Genomic DNA, 22447 nt, shown 5'->3' on the forward strand with positions numbered 1-22447 from the left:
TTTTTTTTTGCTGCACACTCTAAGCTCTCAGGGCCTAGGAACTTCTAAGATGTCCCTTGAGCCTCCACCTTCTGTCTCACTGTAAGGGTGCAGGGACTGGAGAGGATCAAATTCAGATCAGCAGGCATAGCAGGGGCCTTTATGTTCTGAGTTATTTTCGCCAGCAAATTCCGTGGCAAGGAATTTGAAGAAATTCAGACTCAAACCTAGGACCTGGCATACAGTATAGGGTTAATATGTTGGCCCCAGAAGCAGGCATGCGTGGGAGAAAGGCAGAAACAGCTGGCTCCTGAGGTGACTGGCATCTTTACCCTCCCTGACTTGGCCCCACCCCCATTCTGGGCCTTTGCTCTTGGAGCTGGCCTTGGTGCTGAAGGTCTTAGGGCCAACTCCTACCTGCAATGCATGCACTGCCTCACAGTGAGACACTAAGGACCTACCTCTCATCCATCCTTCCCTCTGGAGATGTTTCCCGGAGAACCTACTGTGTGCGGGCACTGGTGACCCATGTGGAAAGGGACCTACATAAGGAGCCACTTGTCACGCTGTGTGTCTTCCATCTCTCACACAGCCTGGGGGATCTTTGAAGCCCCACGGCATTTGGGTTTCAAGTGAAGGTCAAGAAGCATCCTAAAGAATATTCTCCCAGAAGGACGGGCTGATACGGAGAAGCAAGCTCAGGAGCCAGGTCCACAGGGTGTAGGCGAGAGTCTTGTGACAGGAGAGGCTTAGCGTTCCTATGACTGTAATAAGATGCTGTGACCAACACCAACCTGGGGAGGAAAGGGTTCATTTCCTCTTACACTCTCACTCAGGTCACACACCATCGCTGAAGCAGAGACGATGGAGGAGTGCTACTTACCGGAGGACCACCAGCTCAGGGGTGGTACCACCCACCGAGAGCTGAACTCTCCCGCTCAGCCAGTAATTAAGAAATACACTCCCTCCTTTGCCCACAGGCAGATCTCATAGAGACATTTTCTCAAGTCCTCTCCCCAAGTGACCCTAGCTTGTGTCAAGTGGACATGAAGCCAGCACAGAAGCTCACACAGGCAATTGGCCTACATCCAGAATTTGGGATTTCCACAGTCTATACCTTTGCCCCAGAACTACCAGTGTCTATGGCTGCAGCATCCTCCCCGAACCAGAATTTGAAAATAGCAGGAAAAGACTGGATACAGAGGTGTTGGTCCAGACAGGGAGCAGCCAGAGCTGGGCATCTTAGGGGCCTATGGCCTGTGGGCTAGGACAGTAATCCTGGCAGTAGATGAGGCTCCTGTCGAAGGAGCAGCGCTCCCCACCCCCGCCCTTAAGAGAGTGAAAATCCCCTCCTCGTGCCAGGCCGCCTGGCAGTGGGGAATAATCACTTTTCACAAGACCCTTATCCATAACCCAGCCCTGGGCCTGTTTAATCAGCAGTGCCCCCCCCTCCCCGTGACTGGAAGATTCCCTGGCTAGAGAGGTCGATAGAGGGGTTAAAGAAAATTACCCTGGCCTCCTCCATGCTAATGTAATCTCTAACCAGATCTGCCCAGCCCGCAGCTCAAATTGCTTTTTAGATTAACATTTAATTATTAACAGGGTCCCCTGGAAGGCCTTGGGCTCTGGGAATGGAGATGGGGGAGGGAGCAGCAGGAAGGAGGGGTGGGGTGGGCTTCTGCTCTGGCTGCTTCCAAGAGAGAGCAATGGGAAGAGAGTCCAAGAACAGGGCATAGGAGGCCGAGGGGTCAGGCAGGGAGAGGCAGACAGCAGAAAGGCAGCCCTCACTATGTGGTGCCCGTGAAGCCTGGGGATCCTGGATGCTTCTCTGCAGGGGGCTGATGCTTCCTGCAGTTGGTGCTGGTGACTCACAGGGGAGTGATCTCTCCATGCAGCCAAGCTTTGACCCCAGTGCCCCCAGCTTGGTGCAGCGTCTCTCCTTCCTGGGTCTGGGCCTCTTAACACTGCAGACTCTTCCCTGTGTCCTAGGGTAGCTGTACAGTCAGGGACAACATGAGGGGGTGGGGGACTTTACAGCCCTCCTGAGAGTTGAGCAGAGTCCATGGGAACAAACCACTGGGCTCCCCAGCTTCTTATCTCCACTCTGGGTTCTGGCTCCTTCTGAGCTAGGCACTGCTTCTTTTTATATGACAACAGGCCAAGGACCCAGCCCCCTGGGTCTCCCACCCAGCTGGTGTTATGGCTGAAAAATCCCATATCCAGACTGGCTAACTCCCCACTGAGGTTCAGCCAAGGAAGTACTGTGACATCCTAGGCACCGTGACACCCTCAAAGTCGCCCCAGACCCCAGCGCCGACCCCTTGCCCGGCTGCTCCCTCCACAGCTCTCTGAACTCCTCACCCTGTAACGGGTGCCTGGCGTGTCATTCCTGTCCAGGCTGAGGCCTGTATTTGGCCTTGAGCAGAGCTGCAGAGATCTGCGTAGGCAGTTCTAGATAAAGGCAAAGATGGAGGCTGGAAGCGGAAGCAGCTCGGGCTGTGGCCTTCGTGGAGACACAGTCTTCCCTAGCTAGAGGCCTCACTGCAGGGGCAGATGGCATTCTCTTCCAGGAGGGGTGCGGGGGAAGGGTATGCGGTTTCCCTTCTGAGGGAGAATTGGCCAGGGCCAGCCATCCATTTTCAGCTTCCCTTGGACTTAGCCAGGGAGGGCAGTGCTGAGGGAGTAGTGGCAGGTCACACTAACCTGTTACCATGTTCCCATATGTGACATAAGGGTGGCCCGGAAAAAGGTACTTGGAAGTGTTACTGCGCAAGTGGTGAGTTGGGGGAGGGAGGGCAGGGTTCCTTCCACCTGCTGCATGGCACGAGTGTGGTTCTGTTAAATGTTTATGGAATGAGCGGGAGGCCAATGAGGAGGCCTGTGCTCTCTTCCCAGCCCCTCCCAGGGTAGAGTCAGGCAGACTGTGGGCCCTGAGGAGAATCAGGGCCTTGCATCTATCACTTGATGGTGGGCTTCTGAGATCCTCCCACTAGGGCAGAATTGCCATTCAGTAACCTGAGAGGTTCAGGGTCTGACACTCTTGGGTTCTGCCAATTAAAAATGTGTCTGACCTTGCATGGTTTGCACCCCTGCTGCTGCTGCCCCCACACCACTCACAGTGACTATTTCCTCCTGTGGGAAAGGGAGCTAAGCCCAGGCTCTACCCAAGGCTACCGTGTCCCACAGCTCAGTGGAGAGACGGCGTGTATTCAGATCTGCATGCAGAAGGTTTTTGCATCGTTGAAATGGAAACACTTAACAGCTGTCCTCAGTAGCCAGCACCTTGTTTGTTCCCAAGCTCTCCCTCTACCCTCTTGGGACTCCCTGCAGTCCCCAGATACAGAGGGAGATGACAGAAGGCCGCCTCCCCCCCCCCCACACACACCCCAACCCCACCAAAGACTCTTTGAATAAAATAGACAGCCCAGAGACAGCGTCTGCTCTGCTTATTGTTTGGTCTTGGGCAGCAGACTCAATGCTCCTCAGTGCAGGAAGTTTCTCTCCTCCTCCATCCGCTGTCACGGCTCCTTATCTGCAGTCCAGCTTTGAAAGGGCATTTCGACAGCGGGGTGTTATCTGGTGAAGGGACCTTTTCCTTGGGTGTCTCCCAGATAAGACGTCTTATCTAATCCCGCGTCAGGGACGGTGCCCATACGGGCACCGTAATCATTGAGGCTTGCGACATTGTCCCTCCCCCCCTTTATTATTAAAGTCACAAAAGGCCTTGAGCTTATAAACAGTCCGATTTGCAGACAGTGCAGCTCTCCAGATGGTCCCCGGCTGGTCTGTGATGATTCCGTGCTGGGGGGTTGAGGGACCTGCCATCTGCAGATGGGGTGGGGCCAGGCAAGGAGGAGGCAGGCTGGAAATCAGAGGAAAGGCATGAGTGTTTTAGGTACCCAGTAGAGCCCTATCCCTGGCTTGCTGTGTGACCTTGGGCAGGACCCTTGATGTCTCTGGGCTTTTCATACAGTTCATCTCATAGCTTGGTGTAATTGGGGTTGTGGCAACAAGGGACACCCAGCGGAGACGCCAGCCCTGAAATAAGGTGACACCTAAGGTGAACTCTGGGTGACAGTGCTACAGGCAAAAGGCACAACAGGTGCCATGATCTTGGAGGTCGGAGGCAGTTAGAAGGAGGGCCTTGAGAGAGAGCCTTGAGAGACTGGGCAGCTCAGGGAGAGCTGAGACCAGGCAGGAAGGGATGGCTATGTTGGAAGAAGTTTAAAGACCAAAGTGTTGGTGTGACATGGAAACTTGGGGTCCGTATCGCATTCCCTATAATTGTTGGCTGACTCCTGGCTCATCTGAGACCTGTCCCCCACCCTCACAGTTCCCACCGTGGGACACAGGGTTTGGGAAGAAGAGACAGTGGTCTGGGCGACTTGACAAAGCAGAGGAGAAGCCCCCCACTCCTCCTCCAAGTGAGGCTGGTGTCACTGTGGCTCAGTCAGCCTGGGTCCTCCAGAGGTGAGAACCGGCAGGAGCTATCCTGAGAAGCTAGGGTAGTCAGTTCCTTCCAGGGCCAGATGCCACACCAGTCTAAGCTCTGTCTGGTGGCCCCTTGTCTCCAAGATGCCTGGGCATTCTAGCACAGGAGGCTGGGGGCCCCTGGAGACAGCTGGGTCCGCCTTGTGGAAGTCAGACAGTTCTGGGGGCCCCTGGTCTTTAGTCAGCACCCCCTGTGAAGAGAGGGCCTGGGTGGGGTTTGTGCATCAGGATAGCAAGAAACAGATGCTGTCATGGAGAGATGCAGGCAGGGTCAAGGCAGGTACCACCAGCCTTGGGTGTGGCAGTCCCGTGTCCCTGTGGACTGTCCACATGGACATTTCAAGAACCTCACCCACGTGATGAAGTGTGACACCGATACATACTGCATGTGCCCAAGTGTGCGCCTGCAGAGTGTGTGGAAGTCCAGCGCCCTCAGCCTTGGTGGAGTGGACTGTGGCCTCAAGGCTGTGGCATATGGCGGCGGCCCCAGCAGGCCTGTTTCTGCCACGTGCTTCCATCCCTGGTCCCTGAAGAGCCTTGCTCGCTCGCTCACTGCCTTCCACAGTCAAGGACTTCCATCGGAGCAATAAGCCCCACTTCACTCCCTCCCTGAGCCGAGTCGTTGCTGCCTGATTGTAATGGCATATTTTAAAATTGCCAGAAATCAAAGCTGGGAAGTGGATAGATATTGCTGCTTTTATTGCCTCGCTGTGTTAAGACTGGAGCCTGGGGGTGGGGGGTGGGGGTGGGGAGAGCATCCCCCCTCCCCCATCGCTATCCATCCCCCACTTCCCTTTTCTTTCTCTTTTTTTTTTCTTTTCTTCTTCTTCTTCTTTTTTTTTTTTTAAGACAGTAATAGGAGAAAATTGGTTTTGAAACTGAATAAAAGTCCCTTTCAGAGGAAGCCGTTACTCTCGGGTACCTTTGCTGAAAGTAAAATAGAGCGTAATGAAAGGTGGTTACGCGGTTGTCTTTCATTTACGGAGAGGCCAGGACAGACGGGAGGCTGCCACCGTCTCGGGGAATACAAGATTGGAATAATTGCGCGGTAACAAGGAGCTTGTTGTGAAATTAGTATCTTAAGAAACTGGTGACAAAAAGGGTTTTCCTCATGAATACTTCATTATTAGAAGCGGCAGAATCCCAGGCTTCAGACACCTGTTTAGTATTAAATACCTTCCCCCCTCCCCCTTAAACACCCCCCTCCTCCTCCTCCTAACCAGCTTGGGATGGAGGCAGCCCAGGCTGGCTGCCCGGACAGGGGTGGCGGTAGGGAGGAGCCCTTTTCTGTGGCAGGGAGAAAGAGGGGAAAACCTGACTGTGACTCCCTTATTCTCCACGGTGGCTTTCCAAGGCGGGCTTGTGCTGACACCAGTGCTCAGGAAGGTGGGCTTTGTGGGGACACGTGGGCTTCCTGTGTTCCCCACCCCACCCCCCAATCCCTGGTGTCTGGCTTAGGCAGATGAACACAACATAGGCTATGAGAGGCACATCTGAGCTGCCACCTAAGGGCTGCTGTGGGTGACTCTGGCCCGACCCTTCTTGTTCGGGATGAGCACAGTCAGAATGCAATACCTCAGACCTGCCCAGCATGTCATCCTGACATCTCTTCCTCAGGGGTATTGTGAGAACACCCCAAGGACACTGCCCTCTAGCCCTACCTGGCTACTCCTGTATGGACCCCAAAAATGACCAAATGGGTCCCTCTCCTGTTGAGCTAGGCACTAATGTATCATGAGACTGTGAGAGAGCTGAGGCCCACCACCAGCCAAGGAAGATCTTCAACTAGGGCATAGGGTGGCGACCCACATATTGAGCTAGCCAAAGGCACATGAGTCTCATGAGTTCTAGCTGTGCTGTGGTGGAGGGCTGGCCACCCCTTGAGACCTGGTTCCTTCCTGCGATGCCTCTGGGGCTCCTCTGGAAGTCACCCTTTCCTCATCTGAGAGAGATGGAATGTCTGGCCCGAAGCCAGGCATGGTGGCACGTGCCTCTGATCCCAGCACCTGGGGGGGACTCTACCTGTAGGCTAGTCTGGACTACAAAGAGACACATCTCAGAGGCAACCAATCTTATGTTCCTTGGAGGGGGTCCTGGGGAGAGGACAGCAGGTTGCTTGGAGCAGCCCTCACTGACCAGTGCCTTGTCTTTCTCTTCGAAGGATTCCTGCTGCGGAACGTGCCCCGCCCAGGGCTCCCAGCTCAGCCATGCTGGCCTGTCTGCAGAGGACTCAGAACCCACCAGGCCAACACCTGGCCTGTCCAAGCAAGAGCCTGGATCTGCGCAAGTGTGAGTGAGACCCTCCTGACGTGTGTTTCCTCTTCCTGCACCCAGGGACTTGCCTTCTGGTCTTGGGCTTCCGTAGGGCAGGCTATGCCCCAGTCTGATCTCTGTCCGAGGGGTTCATGAAGAACTTCTACAGCAGAGAGCTAGGGAGGGCTGTGCGCATGCCTCAGGAGCCTACCCACCACACGCCTCAAACTGAGAGTTGGGACCCCAGCCCTTGGGAGGGAGGCAGGACGACCCAGAGCTTGAAGTCTGGACATAGAATGGGGATGGGTGTAAGTCTGCAGAGAAGCATACTACAGCTTCTGCCCCATAGCCTGGAAGCAGCTGTTGACACTGTTGCTTGCTTCTTGGACTATTTATTTATCTTGAAAGTAACATTCTTGTTCAACATTGTGAAGGAAGGAAGGGGTGGAGAGACCAAAGCCCCTCCTCTCTGAGGCAGCCGATGTCCATTTCCTGTGTACCCACAGATGTCTTATGTGCTTCGGTGAATGTGTGCACACGTACATCTGACATGGCCCAGCACTCACTCGCTTGGCCAGGCATCCTCCGGGTCAGCTGCCAGAGAGCTGCCTCTTTCTGTGTTCCTTTCTCTGGCAAGGCCTGAACCATAATCTATGTGGTCGGCCCCCTGTTTAAACCGTCCACAGCTTGGTTTGATAAGCAGTGCAGCAGGAGAGCCTGAGTTGTCACCAGGTGTGAATGAGTGTGGGGGAAACGTTAGGCACTCTGTGATGCTGAGGGTGTGCTCTTGACAGCTTTAACTGTCACACCCTGGGCCGATGTGCAGCCCTGTGTAAAGGGCCCACTTCCCCACATCTGGGCCCACACCTGTGCAGTGGACACAGTTTAACCTTGCCGTCTTTGAGATGACAAAAGTTTGCTGACATTGTGTCCCTACCGTTTGACCTTGTACACTGTAGCTGTTTTCAGACACACCAGAAGAGGGCATCCAATCTCATTACAAATGGTCAGATGGTTGTGGGCCACCATGTGGTTGCTGAGAATTGAACTCAGGACCTCTGGAAGAGCAGTCAGGGCTCCTAACTGCTGAGCCATCTCCCCAGCCCTTGTCTGTTTTTTTTTTTTTTTTTTTTTTGATGGGGTAGTAGCTTCTGTCCATCTTGGCCAATGTGTGGGAGCTGCTTGCATGTCACGCAGAGATTTCATGTCTCTCCTGATTTGTCTTTTGTCTTGGAATCTACCTCAGTTCATTCATACTTCCTTGTGTGACTTTTGGGGTTTAAGGCATATTTAGAGGAGCCTTCCCAGGCTGCTGCTTAAAGTGACATGATTCCCCCAAGATACATACAAAGATACAAAGATACATACAAACATACAGTATTGATAGTATTGAAAAGTGTTAGCCCAGTGCTTGGGAGGCAGAGGCAGGTGGATATCTATGAGTTAAGAGGCCAGCTTGGTCTGCACAGTGAGTTCCAGGGCAGCCAGCACTACCTAGAGACCCTATCTCATTTGTTTTATAATTTACTGGCTGTAAAGTGGGAGGCTGAGATCTGTGTGTGTTCAGGAATCAGCCCAGTGCTGCTTGCTCTCCTTTCTTTTCTGTCTGGTGACCCTGGGGATTGAACCCACGGCTTCGCTCCCACTAAGCCAAGCTCTCTAACCACTGAGGTCGCCAACCAGGTCTACCATGTTCTCATTCACATTTATCATCCCACCCCATTTTGCTCTCATTTTTTGAGGCCAGGCCTTGTGTAGCCCAGGCTGGCCTTGAACTCATCTCGTAGCCAGAGTTGACTCTGGCCTCCTGATCCCCCTGTCTCTACCTCCCCAGTGCTAAGATACAGGTCACGCTACACAGTCTGGCTGTTTCATTGCTGGGGGTTGAGTTTACTCAGCTATACTTGACCCTGTTCAGCCAGTGGTGATCTCTAGGTACACTCACAGAGGAAGGCCACATGAGCAGGCATGTCAGCCTCCTCATAGCAACCAAAATCCCATACCCAGTGACAGTGGCCACCTCCCTCTATTCATCCTCCACGCACAGAGAAGTTCAACTCTGAACTTCATAATCGACTCATTCACACTATGTGCATCCTTCTGTGGTTGTTGTTCTGTAATCGCATTTGTGTGTAAGTGCGCACACATATACACATACACACACATCACTAGGAACATGGCAGAGGTCAGAGAAAAACTTGCAGGAATCAGTTACCCATCCCCTTCCAAACACGTGTCCACGGGCTTGGTGGCCAGTGCCTGGCCCATCCTGGCTGGCTCTCCAAGGTCAGCCACATTGAAGGGAGGATAATACTCACTGATGTTCGTTGGAGCTTCTAGCTCTGTGTCAGTAAACCACTCCGTCTCCATAGTAACCTTGTGTACTTGCCCTCTGACCCTGGGAACCACTTACGTGCTTATAGTATGGGACCTTAGATCCGGGCAGACAGAAATGGCATTTTGTAATGCAGTCTTCATCTCCACCCCTGCCCCTGCCTGTGTGTTCCGACTTCCTCTTGTGTCCCCTGGGGATGTTCTGACTTGCTGCTGCATTGAGCTCCCGTACATTTGGGGCTGGGTTTGCTTCTGGAGAGGAGGGTGCTCTGATATAGAGGGGAAGGGAGGCAGCTCTCTGAATGCTGCTGTCTTGTGTTACTCTAAGGGCCTCCCAGGTCGGCCGCCCCGGTTATAATCCGTGAGAATGATCATTTATTAGCACTTTTCCGTGCAGCCCAGGCTAGTTCAGACCTGCCATGCACTTGAGAATGCGATTCTTATCCCCCTGCCTCTCCCTGCAGAGTTGGGGTGACAGGTGTGCCCCATCATGCTCTGGGTTCTTGTATATGTTTTGTTTTGAGACAGGGTCTCACTTTGTAGCTCTGGCTGATGTGGGGCCCTCTGTGTAGATCAGGCTGGCCCCTCACTCACCAGTCTCCACCTGTCTCTCCCTCCCGAGCGAGCGCTGGGGTTAAAGGTGTGTTGCCACCATGTCCGGCTCCTGTTTTATCTTTTGCTTTGTTGAATAGAGTTGCCTCTCTGACCATTATCCCTGGAACATTAATAAAATAGGAATACGAGACTGGCTTGACCAAATGCCTATTCCACAGCTGGCACTTCCTGGGCAGTCTGCACGCGACAGTATTCTTGGAATGTCGATACCTGTAAGTTTTAAAATAAGAATGGGGGTTGGAACACTTCCAGACAGCTTTGCATGTTGGGAGCATAAGCTTTCTCCAGTCTCTTAATATGAATGACGGCGTCACTTGCCGCCTTCGTATTAAAATACCTCGCTTTCCTGCTTGGACCCCAGGTGTCCATAGGGAATCACTCAATGGCATACTTTCAGGATTAAAATTGTTATTTTAAATTCTTACCTTAACTTTAGCATCCTTTAAGGCAGGTTNTTTTTTTTTTTTTTTTTTTTTTTAAAGATTTATTTATTTATTATATGTAAGTACACTGTAGCTGTCTTCAGACACTCCAGAAGAGGGCGCCAGATCTTGTTGCGGATGGTTGTGAGCCACCATGTGGTTGCTGGGATTTGAACTCTGGACCTTCGGAAGAGCAGTCGGGTGCTCTTACCCACTGAGCCATCTCACCAGCCCCCTAAGGCAGGTTCTTAAATGTAGCCCAGGCCACCTCAAACCCGTCCACTGCTGTCTGCAGCTTTCCCGGTGCTCAAGCCCTCCTGTTTTCTTGGCAGGTCCTTTAAAGGCGGATTCATTCCCCCCTCCGGTTCTGTTTGTAACTCTGTGTCAGTTTTCCCTGAAGAAACTGTTGCAATCAATGTGTTCTGCCATTACTCCCCCCTCCCCCAGTTGACTTTGTATCCGATCTGCAAAGCCGCAGCACCTGCAGGTGGCATCTTCTGGTCTGCAGCTTTCCCTGTGCCAGGCAACGGTTAATGTCCTTCTGTCAAAGCCTGCTCTCTTCAGGGTGGACCAGCCCGTGTGCCACGTGGGGCCGGTAGCTTTTTAAAGCTGTCCACTGTTTCTGCTCTGATAATTATTTTATTCTCCTGCTCCTTGAGTGAGTCTGAGATCCAGGTTCGATGGGTTTACATAGGGCTGAGCAGAGAGGTGCAGTGTTCTTAAGGGGCATCTCTCCCCAACTCTGGGGTTCTTCTCTGGGTGTGCAGCTTCATGCAGTGCAACTGTGGAGGCCAGAGGATGACCCCAGGTTCCCATGCTTGTTTGGGACAGCCTCTCTCTGACTTGGCTACCAGCGAGCCCCAGGCATTTGGCTGGTTTATTTTGTTTTTGTTTTTTTGCTTCCCCAGTCCTGGGGTTACAGTCATGTGTCACCACGTCCCACTTACTGGGTTCTAAGGGACACTGGCACTCTGCTGACTGAGCCATCTCCTGGCCTCTTCCCCTGTTCTTCTTGATTAAATTAGCTAATGATACGATCTACTGTCTTTCCCCAAAGATCCATCTCTAGTAGTTACTAGAAATATTACCCTTCTAGGGACTCTGAGTCACTGATTTATCTTCTATTAAAATCTTCCTGCATTTTGAGGTTATTTTTTGAGAGACTTAAAAATGCTTCTATGTGAATGAGAAATAGTGTACATCAGCTGGTGTGTGGAGGTCGGGTAGAGGACAGATTCCAGGACTCAGTTCCTTGCTGCCACAGCTGGGACCCGAGTTCAATCCATTCACCCATCGAGCCATCTTGCACGCTTTGCAATGATTTTTTTTTTTTTAAAGGAAAAAAGGCTTCAGAGTGTATATTCGTATTTTGAATTTTACTTCCAGTTTTCCTATTTTGGTTGATTTTTACTTTATCCTGACTTATCTGAGCCCCACCTGTCTATCTAAAATAAATGCAGGATGCCCTTTTGTGCCATGGTCAGGATGCTTCTGAGAGTTTATTGAGGTTTCTGTATCTAGGGACATAGCTCAGGAAAGATACCGGATCTTGTCTGGAGTGCTTTGTGATACAAAGTAACCTTGGTCTTCCTTTTGTGTTCTATGAGAACTTAGAAGGCAGAGAACCTGTCTTTGGGAGTCAGAGTTGGGGAACACACTCATTCTTTCTCTCTCTGGATAAAGGAGCCAGATGTTGCTTGCTAGGGAGTTCCAGGAGGCCATTTCCTTAGCTCAGTCCTTAGTGATACCACACTATTTAACATGCCTGTTTTAGTACCATAAAACTTCATAGGAAGTAAGTCCTTTTTAAAAAACAAATGTGCCAGGCGTGGTGGCTCACGCCTTTAATCCCAGCACTTGGGAGGCAGAGGCAGGCAGATCTCTGAGTTTGAGGCCAGCCTGGTCTACAGAGTGAGTTCCAGGACAGCCAAGGCTACACAGAGAAACCCTGTCTCGAAAAAAAAACAAATGTATTTAACACTTTGGGGCCTGGACATGATTTAAGATAGCTCACCCTTGCTTCTGAATTCTATTTTACTTTTCTTTGCTTTTTTGTTTGTTTTTGGTTTTTTTTTTTGTTTGTTTTTGTTTTTGGAGACAGGGTTTCTCTGTGTAGCCCTGGCTGTCCTGGAACTCATTCTGGCTGGCCTCGAACTCAGAAATACACCTGCCTCTGCCTCCTGAGTGCTGGGATTAAAGGCGTGCTCCACCACTGCCTGGCTGTGGCAGATATTATTAATCAATCACAATTCTGTATCTCCTCTTGCACTGTGACCTGGATGCTCTGCTTGTCTTTAGGTAGCTGGAGCTTTAACTCATCAATAGAGTGTGTGTGTGTGTGTGTGTGTGTGTGTGTGTGTGTGTGTGTGTGTATGTGTTGCCAGAGGGTGACATCAAGTACCGCCCTCTGCTCTCCCCTGTCTCTAAACACAGTGCTCATCAACGCCAGGACCTCCTTGTCTCCCTGCCTCCCCTTCAGGTCAGATCTGAGCTCAAGCCCTCCTGTTTCCCAGGCAGGTCCTTTAAAGGCTGAGTCATATCCCTCCCCCTCCAAAGTTCTGTCTGTAACTCTTTGTCAGTTTTCCCTGAAGAAACTGTTGCAATCAGTGTGTTCTGCCATTACTCCCTGGAGTTGGCTTTGTATCTGAGCTGCAAAGCAGCAGGTGGCATCTTCTGGCCCCAGCTGGTAAAGAGAATACTCAGGCTGTAAGTGTCCCCTCCAGTGGTCAGCAGTGCCATCACCATAGCCCCTCACTACCTCACTTCCCAGCTTTGTTTTGCTGTGTCCTCAGAAAAAAAGATCCCAACACCGGGGCATTAGCCCCACCATCATCTGAAGCTAGCTGGCGCCCAGTGTGCTGCTGGGTGACCTCAAAGGATCAATATTCTGGATTTCCTACATATCAAATGCTGCTCCATGCCTTGCCTTTCAAATTGAAGGAGTTAAAATGGCACTTCATGCCTCCCACCCCCACCCCTCCTTTGTCCCCCCCACCCTTCTTTCCAAACTTAGATGGCTTCCTTGTCCAGTTGCTTTACCGAACTGTCTTGGGTTGACTTGTTTATAGCCCTTTTCTGGGCCCCTAGCCTCTGTGATGGTTTGTTTATGCTTGGGCCAGGGAGTGGCACTATTTGGACTGGTGGCCCTGTTGGAGTAGCTGTGTCACTGTGGGTGTGGGCTATAAGACCCTCATCCTAGCTGCCTGGAAGCCAGTTTTCTGCTAGCAGCCTTCAGATGAAGATGTAGAATTTTCAGTTCTTCCGTACCGTGCCTGCTTGGATGCTGTCATGTTCCCACCTTGATGACAATGGACTGAACCTCTGAACCTGTAAGCCAGCCCCAATGAAATGTTGCCTTAAGAGTTGCCTTGGGGGGGCTGGTGAGATGGCTCAGTGGGTAAGAGCACCCGACTGCTCTTCCAAAGGTCCAGAGTTCAAATCCCAGCAACCACATGGTGGCTCACAACCATCCGTAACGAGATCTGGCGCCCTCTTCTGGAGTGTCTGAGGACAGCTACAGTGTACTTACATATAATCAATAAATAAATCATGTTTTTTAAAAAAAAAAAAAAAAAGAGTTGCCTTGGGCGGGCGAATTCTAGCACTCGGGAGGCAGAGGCAGGCAGATTTCTGGGTTCCAGGCCAGCCTGGTCTACAGAGTGAGTTCCAGGACAGCCAGGGCTACACAGAGAAACCCTGTCTTGAAAAACAAACAAAAGACATCCCCTAAACTTGGCTTTCACCCCTCCCCTGTTTCACCCCTTGTGCCTTCTCTCCCCCTGTGCTTTGTGAATAGTTCACACCTCCCCTTGCTCTGCCACTTGGTGTTCCCACTTTACAAAAACAGTGGCTTTTGCTATATATCTTCCCATCGGTACATCCCTGCATGAAGCTCTGGGCTGTCACCGCCATCTCTTCTATGGCAGCCATCTTCTCTTGGGATGTAATTTATACCACCCATGACCTTGTCCTCCGAGCTTTATTTTAGTGATGGCCAACACTCGTTCAACATGGCTTACCTCTGGAGGAAGCGAGTCCGTCTTGCCTGGCTGCTTACAGGAATTTCTTGCATGACTCAGAAAAGCTGAGGCCGTGTCCATCTGGACGTCTTGCGTCCACTCACTTGTCCTCTGTCACCCCCAGGCTACAGAGCAGCTAGGTTCCTGCAGCCGGGGCATAGCTATGTGATTTTTGTACTTAGCCCTGTGTTCTTTAGCCAAGTATGTCCCATGAGCCTCTCCTGTCAATGGGAGAGGGACTTAGGCTTTGTGTTTGGGGTGTCCCCTGGCTTCTTCCCCTCACTGCTCTGCATCTTTGCATTCCGGCCTTAGCTCCCACATGTAGCCTACAACATGCAGCCCCACACAGATGGAGAGGCACGGTTAGACACCTCTGGTCTGGCGTCTGGGCTGTTTCTAGTTAGTTCAGTTCTAGGAGGGTCTTGTTCTCACTAGGTCTGTCCTTGTTTTCAGGTAAGGGCTCAACATGTAGCCCAGGTTAGCCACAAACTCCTGGCAATGCCCCTGCTTCTGCCTCCTGGGTGCTGGGATTGCAGGCACAGGCCACTGTGCTCTTATCTCATTGGGCACTGGCTCTCATCTCTTTTGCCCCAAGCAGAACTCAGTGGAAGGGCTAGCCTGAGCTTCGCTGCTGTGCTGGGCTAACACCAAGGTAGGAAGGTCTTGGCCAGGCTTTGGTCACTGTTACCTTGGACAAATTAATCAGCCTTTTAGGACCTGCATCCCCTTTTATAACAAAAAGATCAGATGACATCAAAAGATACAAGAGGTGGGGAGCCAGTCTGAGACCCATGTCCCTTTCCTACATGAGGGAGGTTACAGCCTGTCTTGCAGAACTACAAGAACCAGCTTCCACGGGTGCCCAGAACACACCTAAGGGACCAAAACGGCCACAGGTTACATCTATAAGAGCTGAGGACAGAGCAGGCTATCCCAGGTGACTAGGGAAAATAAACAGAGATGTGTGTGTGTGTGTTGTGTGTGTGTGTGTCCCCACCTCTCCCATAGGCCTAAGAGCTAAACCTTCCCAGCTGGCCAGAGTCCCAGGGTCCCACACAGGACCTGATCACGCTTGGGGCTGAAACCTACATCTTAGATCTGCAGGGCCTCGGCAGCTAATAAATATTTGACTTTCTCACTGCAGTTGCTGATAGACAAACTTTGAGTTTGTGTGCTGCTGAAAATGGAGGCTATGCAGAGAGTGAGCCCCTGGGAGGTGCCGAGCAGCTGGGGGCGCGGCTCAGGGACTGCTGTGCTCAAGAGGGGTAGGGGAGAGATGAGCCACTGCTTAAGAGCAGTGGACAGCCTGTCTCGGACCGTGGGGCTTACCATCTTCCCCAAAAGCGCCCAGAGACTGAGATGGATCCAAGGAGGTAGGGTCCTAGTTGGACCCCACGCAGGGCATGTGTGTGACTCTAGGGAAGGGGCTGGACAGTAGCAGCCAATCCCAACACTTTGCCACCTCCCCTGGCCTCAGCACCCGTCTCCACAGCAGTGAGAGGTTCCCAACCTCGCGCATGTCTCTGGAAGAGAACCACTGAAGACCACATGACCTAAAATGAGGTGGACGGCTCAGTCTGACTCCCAGCCTGCTCCCCAGTTGGCCACTCCCTATGACCTACCATTTGGAGCATCTGCCCCAGTGAGCATGTCTATAGGGGCCGCTGGTTTTAGCCACAAAATGGGCCAGCAAGATGACTCAGTGGGTAAGCTTGTATCCAAGCCTGATGGCCTAAGTTCAATTCCAGAGGCAACACTGTGGAGGTAGAGAACTGACTTATACGTTGTTCTTTAACCTCCACGTATGTTGCCTTCCCACTCCCAAAATAAAAAATGTAAAATAATAGAAGGGGCAGGTGCATCGTGCTTATGTCCTTCCTGAGGGGGAGGAAGGTCTTGTGTGCTGGGTGCCTGCTCCTTATCTGTCTGGAGGATCCAGTCAGACTCACCTGCCAGTGATGAACCTGAGGGCTCAGACCTTGGAGGGAGCAAAGACCCCAGGCCACACTGCCTGTATACAGGGAGAGAAAGAAAATGAACACACAGAAGGATCACACATACAGCACTGGGGAGAAGACTGTGACTCTTAAATGGAACTTCTAACACAGAAGCTTTTTGTGTGGACAGCCACCCAGCCCACTGTCCCTTACTGCCTAGCAGCCAGCGTGTGCAGAAAGTGAAGCTGTGATGAGTGGTGGGCAGGGCAAGGGCTGCCAGTGAGCCCTTTTACTCTGCAAAGACCTCAGTTCCAGTCCACAGCCCTTTGTCCTGTGTTGCCTGGAGGCAGAGGCTCCTGCTGCAGTCCAAGCAAGCCTTAAATGACAGCAACCCTCCTACCTCAGCCTCGTGGGTGCCAGGTTATAGGTGTGTGCCCACAGTCAGCTACCCTCTGTCTTTATCTATGTGCTGCATGTGTCTTCTCTGAAGGTGTCGGTGCGCTCTTCTTTCCACCCAGTTCCTCGACCCTTCCTCTGGTTATCCAGGTCCCAAGTGCATTCTGGGTACTGGTCCCGTTTCACGTGCGTGATGTGGGAGAAGCTTTTCCCATTCTAGAGCTGACTTCATCGGACTTCCCAGTCCCCTTTGAAGCAGGAACTGTTTGATTCTGGTGGCATTCACTCCTTTCGTTAGGGTGCTCCAAGCAAGGCCTTGTGTGACCCGAGCTGTCCCGCAGCCGCCCATGTTCCCTTCTGAGCATTTCTAGTCTTGAGGTCAGTGAGGGCGCAGTGGGTGCAAGCATCTGCTGCCAAGTCCGAGGACTGAGTCGCTGCCCAGGATCCACCCACACGGTGGGCAGAGGCGTCGCCTCACCCATATGTGGGACATGCCTGTTCTCCATCCCCACGATGGAGATTAAACGATTAAAAGGGGTTCAAAAAGTTTTAGCTTTTCCATGTAGGCCTCTGATGTTTAGAGTTGATATTTGGAGTTGATTTTTTTGATTGAAATGATCCAACCTCGTTATTCTGCAGCTGTGTAGTTATCACTACCAATATATAGATACCTAGCTGTCTACACAACCAGTCTGAAAAGACCAACTTCAGCTGGTGGCACACACCTTTGATCCCGGCAGAAGCAGGCAGATCTCTGTGACTTTGAGGCCAGCCTGGTCTACAAAGCAAGTTTCAGAGTAGCCAAGGCTACACAGAGAAACCGCGTCTAGGATGATAACGATGACCGGCTTCTCCCTACCCGGTTCTGTGGGTTTCACATCGGACTCTCCGGAACCCTGATGTGCCACCAACGGTGCCTCTCCTTAGAGAGTGGCCCGAGTATTGTGACTTGGCATTGAGGTTCAACATTAGAAATTGTTTGGGCTCTTCTGGATCCCCAGAATTTCAGAACAAGCCTCTTAGTTTCTGCAAGGAGGCCGGCGGAGAGTCTAACAGGAGTGGCAGGGCCTGGAAATCAGATGCCAATCCTAAGTCTCCCGTGCATGAACATGGGATGTCTTCCCATTTATTTATTATTATAAGTAAGTACACTGTTGCTGTCTTCAGACACACCAGAAGAGGGCGTCAGACCCCATTACAGATGGCTGTGAGTCACCATGTGGTTGCTGGGATTTGAACTCAGGACCTTCAGAAGAGCAGTTGGTGCTCTTAACCACTGAGCCATCTCTCCAGCCCCCTCCTGTGCTTTCTTAATCCCTGTGCCTGAGATGGAACCCAGTGAGTGCCTTGTGGGTTTGCTCAATGACAGTTCTACTGCTGAGCTACACCCTCTGCCCTAGTATTTAACTTTATTTCCTGAAATGTGAGCATACAGAACTAGAACTGAGAGAACTTGAGGGTCTGGCAGTGGACAAAGGGCATGAGAGCCCAAGGAGGAAGGTATGGCAGGGATGAGTCAGGCTGACCCTCCTGTGGATGGTGCAGACTAAAGTCATACGTGGCCAAAACAGCCAAGCTAAGGGGCGGGTAAGAAACTGAGGTTTAGGTGAGGGACAGACAAGTTAGGGTGGAGAAGGATGGAAGTGCCCCCCAACCCCCACTTTCTGGGATACAGAGGCCTGGGGAGCGCCTGCCTGCTTCAGTGTGTGCAGGATGCCCCTAGATTAGGCACATGTGGCTTCATCTTGTGTCCAAACACCTGTGCATCTTCCCACCCTGCCCCAGAGCTAGGCCAGAGCTTTTAGCACCCCAAGCCCTGGAGGTCCCTAGCCATTAACAGTTACGCCTGGAACTGTCCAGGGGTCTGATCCTCTGGTCAACCACCAGGGGTCAGTAGATGCAGCAGATTGGGGTCGCTGGGACAGCCATCATGGTGCCCAGCAGACACACACACACACACACACACACACACACACACACACACACGGACCCCTGAGACTGCTTGAGTCCTTCCCATAAAGACCAGAGAACAGCTGCTCTCCCCTGCCCAGTAGCCTCCCACCCCCTCCCCATCGACCTCATTAGGCATTCCACTGGTGCCACCAGCTAATTAGTGTCACGTTAATTGAGCGTTCAAGAGGCTGCCACCTCCAAGGGCGGAGTGTCACGGTGAAGGGGAATACAGATGAAGGGTGGTGCCCAGGGACCCTTTCTGTCCCAGAGAAACACTCACACTCACACACACACACACACACACACACACACACACACACACATCTCAGCTTAGAATGCCCTGGGACTTTCTGATCCTGAGGAGGAAAGAAATGGCTGCCAGCCCTCCCCTCCTGTGGGAAGAGGACAGCCCCACTCTGTACCCTGAAATCTGAGGTCCCCCCGGAACTACTGTTCTAGTGACATATACCATGAATCAGAAGGGGCCTGGCCCTCCAGAGTCTCACCCTGCGTTTCTGTCTAATGGCGCTCGCTCGACCCAGTATATATACCTCACAAAGCACAGCCTGCCCTCGGTGATTCAGGCCTGGGTTCTGCCACACGTCTGGGGCACAGAACCAGGAATTCTGGGTTGGCAGCTCCATACTCCCCCTTGAACAGGTATCTCAATTGCACACTTATGTCTCCCGGACCCTAGAAACCCAGCATTAGCAAGAACCGAGGCTGCCTAAGGTCTGTGTGGTCAGAGTGAAGCCAGAGAACCAACGCTGGTCCCTTAGCTTCTCCGTGCTGTGGACCCCACAGCGGAGCCCCGCCCTCTCTCCCCTGCCAGGCAGCAGAGTGCGAAGCCATCTCTTGTCTCCCTGAGGCAACATTAAACCCCACTCAGAGGGCTGGTTTTAATTGGCTTAATATACTCGTTAATAACCGCATCTATTTAACGCACCTGTAAAAGGCCCATAACATTAACTTAATGGCAGCGACAGTTCTCCTCAGCACTTCCTGCCAGCCTTTTAAATCTCCAGACAAGCCTTTAATGGGGGCTTCATGGATGGAGATGGATTGGGGGAGAGACAAGCAGGGAGAGGCAGCCTGGGTCACCCTTGCTTGATGGCATCCCTGTGTGTCTAACCTTTCCTGAGAAAGCAGGCCTCCTCCCTCCACAGTGGTCCCAGGAGGGCACAATATCTGGCCCAGAGGAAACATGTGACAGATACTGTCTGTGCATTCAGGGCCTGTGACAGGAAGGGAGGCTGTCAAGGAAGAAGTGGGTAGTACCTCTGATGTCGCCCTGAACACACCTTAGTGGGAGTCTCCAGAAAAATCTCTGTCATCAGTGCCCAAGGGATACAAGGAAGGCGGGGTTCACATAGTGTGAAGCCAGTCTACTACAGGCTCAGAGAAGGGCTGCGGTACACTCAGGCACACAGGGTAGAGCTGGGACTTAAAAGCCTGTCTGTTGTGCTGGAGAGATGGCTCAGCGGTTAAGAGCATCGACTGCTCTTCCAAAGGTCCTGAGTTCAAATCCCAGCAACCCCATGGTGGCTCATAACCATCCTGTAATGAGATCTGCCTTCTTCTGAGTGTCTGAAGACAGTGACAGTGTCCTTGCATATGAAAAGAGTAACAGGCTTGGCAGCTGAGTCATCAAGCCAGTGGGGGTTGGGGGAGAAGCCTGTCTGTCACCTGCCTCCTGACTCTACACCCCACTCACTTTCCCAGCCAGGTCCATTTAATACCCCACCCAAAATGGACACATCTGTGGGTTAACCTGTTAGGACCCTTATAACCCCATCAGTCTTTGTACCACCAGCTAGGGGCCAAACCTCTGACACATGGCCTCTCCGGAGATTTTTATATCATCCCTGGGGAACCTACCACTTGGAGCACACACCCAGATGACCACAGTTGCCTGGGGCCAGGAAGTTTGTTCTCTGGGTTGCTGGCCCCTCTGTCAAGATCCAGTATGGCTACCTCTCCTCTCATTTCCCTTACTTACACTGTGTCCAAGCCGGGAGCCCCTCCAGCCCACCATTCAGTCCTCACTGAACCTCACTGCTGACTCCCGGGGCAGTGTGGCACACGGTCCCAGGAATCAGCACCAAACAGCCACTATGCCCCAGACAGGACAGGACGGACTCTTTCCTGTAATGTTCCTGGGGGTGGAGGAGGGAGGTGCTTAGGTCCTCTGAATGCAGCATACCTGTCTGTGGCCTCTCCACACAGCTGGGTCTAAGTGGCGGTCACATGGCTCTTACAAAGTTACCTTGAGTGGTATGGAATACCTTTGATGCCAGCACTTGGGAGGCGGGGGCCCACCATCTCTGAAAACTTTCGTGAGGTCTACATAGTGCCAGAACAGAGAGCTACAGATATAGATACAGATATAAAAGGTCAGCTCATAAAAGCCACTCCTCTGCCCACCCACACTACAGTCTCCTCAGGACCATCAAGCCACCAATCCAGTTCATGTCAGACGAGGGAAATCAGACACTGAGATTTTGAGAGATGTGCCCAAGAACACAGACATGTCCACCACCCTGTCAGCTTGCCACCATCCTGTTTCTGGGGCTTGTTGATGCCCTCCACCTCCATACAGGGTGCCAGTTCCTTAGCTCACTGCCTGTGTAGCAGAGCCCAGGAACAATACGGTGGGTATTCGGCAGGCAGGGGCAGTGGGCAGGGGTCCAGAATGGATAGGCTCAGGTGTCCGCTGGTCCCTTCCATGATGAAGACGCCAGGATGGGTCCCTTAAACTGGCTAGAACAAGGGAGAGGAACTCCTCACCTGGCTGAGGTGCCCGCTGCCACAGGCTCCCCAGCCCCTCTCCCGATTCCCTAGGGCCCTGTGTTTACCAAACAGACTGACAGCATGCACGCTTGTGGCTGGGTTTTCACCACAGAAAAGTCTGGAACTTTGCCAACCTGGGCTCAGGAGCCAAGTAGCCCAGGGCCCCAAGCCAAGTCCACTGCAGAACAAGCTGTGTGAAGCACTGGGGGACAGCCAGAAAAAGTCTTTTGGGGACCAAGGTTTAAGACGGAGGCTACTTTGTCAAAGGCGTACACAGAGGCCACAATTAAACCAGGTGCAGGATGGGAGGCTCCGGCAGCCCCCGCAGTGGGCTTACCCAAGCACCAGCCAGGAAACAGTGACTGCCCAGTCAGTCAGTCTCTGTCTGTCTGTCTGTCTGTCTGTCTCTCTCCTTGAAACTAGATGATGGCCTCCTAAGGGTGGCCCTCAGTACTCTAGACCCTGCCTGGAGCAGGGTACTGGTGATCCAGAAAGCAGACTGACCTAGCTCTGACCCTGGCTGGTTGTCACCTCTGATCTCTTCACCTGTAAAACAGAGACCTGTGTGTCATCTTACCTTGTGACCCTGTGGCTGATGGGACTCAGAAACCCAAGGGTCCCTCAGGCCCAGCTAGGGCTGGACTGTCTGCTTCCAACAAGACTCACAAGGCCATTGCCCCCACCTCTGTAGCCTCTCCACAGGTCCTCTCCGGACTCTGTTGTGGGAGAACCACATTCCTTCTGAAGGGTCTTACTGGTTCTAAAGTTCAACCCTGCCTGGATGGGACCCGGGGGTTTGCAGGGGCTTGAGTGGTCAGGAGGCAGGTCTCCAGGCTGCCTGCCACATGTCACACCCACCCACCCTACCTACATCACAGGGATGCTGCCCCAACCCCTCTCACAGTTGTCCGGCCCTCCGTGCACAAGCTGCTCAGAAAATGGTGGATGCAGAGCCTGGCACTCAATCACTGCTGGCTGAGACCCCTCCAAACACCCTTTTCGTTCTTTCTCAGCACCGCCACCTGCAGGACACCTGCTGGCCAGAAGGGGGCGAGGTGCGCCCTCTTTTGGTAACAAGACCGGAGAACAATCGTCTCTCCTTTTTTCCTTAAGGTTTTGAACACCTAATTTATTCCATCCATTAGATAGATTTTGTAGATTTAATCATTTTCACAGTTGGTGGCTCATTGGATACTCAAGATAAACTCGGAATGAAAGCATAATGCCGAGGACAAATGAGTTTTCACACCACAATGGC

The 22447-nt window shown here is 52.2% G+C and overlaps 1 protein-coding gene across 2 annotated transcripts in view; it reads left to right on the forward strand.

Moving 5' to 3' along the window:
- The window catches only part of Fam222a (family with sequence similarity 222 member A), a 47206-nt gene that overhangs the window by 20408 nt on the left and 4351 nt on the right, over positions 1–22447 (forward strand). For both annotated transcript variants that reach the window (XM_021162866.2, XM_021162865.2), the window contains exon 2: positions 6632–6759. In XM_021162866.2, the coding sequence (XP_021018525.1) occupies positions 6678–6759 (82 nt within the window). In that variant the 5' untranslated portion in view covers positions 6632–6677. The remainder of the gene's footprint in view (positions 1–6631; positions 6760–22447) is intronic.

The sequence above is a fragment of the Mus caroli genome, chromosome 5, assembly GCF_900094665.2.
Source record: "Mus caroli chromosome 5, CAROLI_EIJ_v1.1, whole genome shotgun sequence".
NCBI lineage: Eukaryota > Metazoa > Chordata > Mammalia > Rodentia > Muridae > Mus > Mus caroli.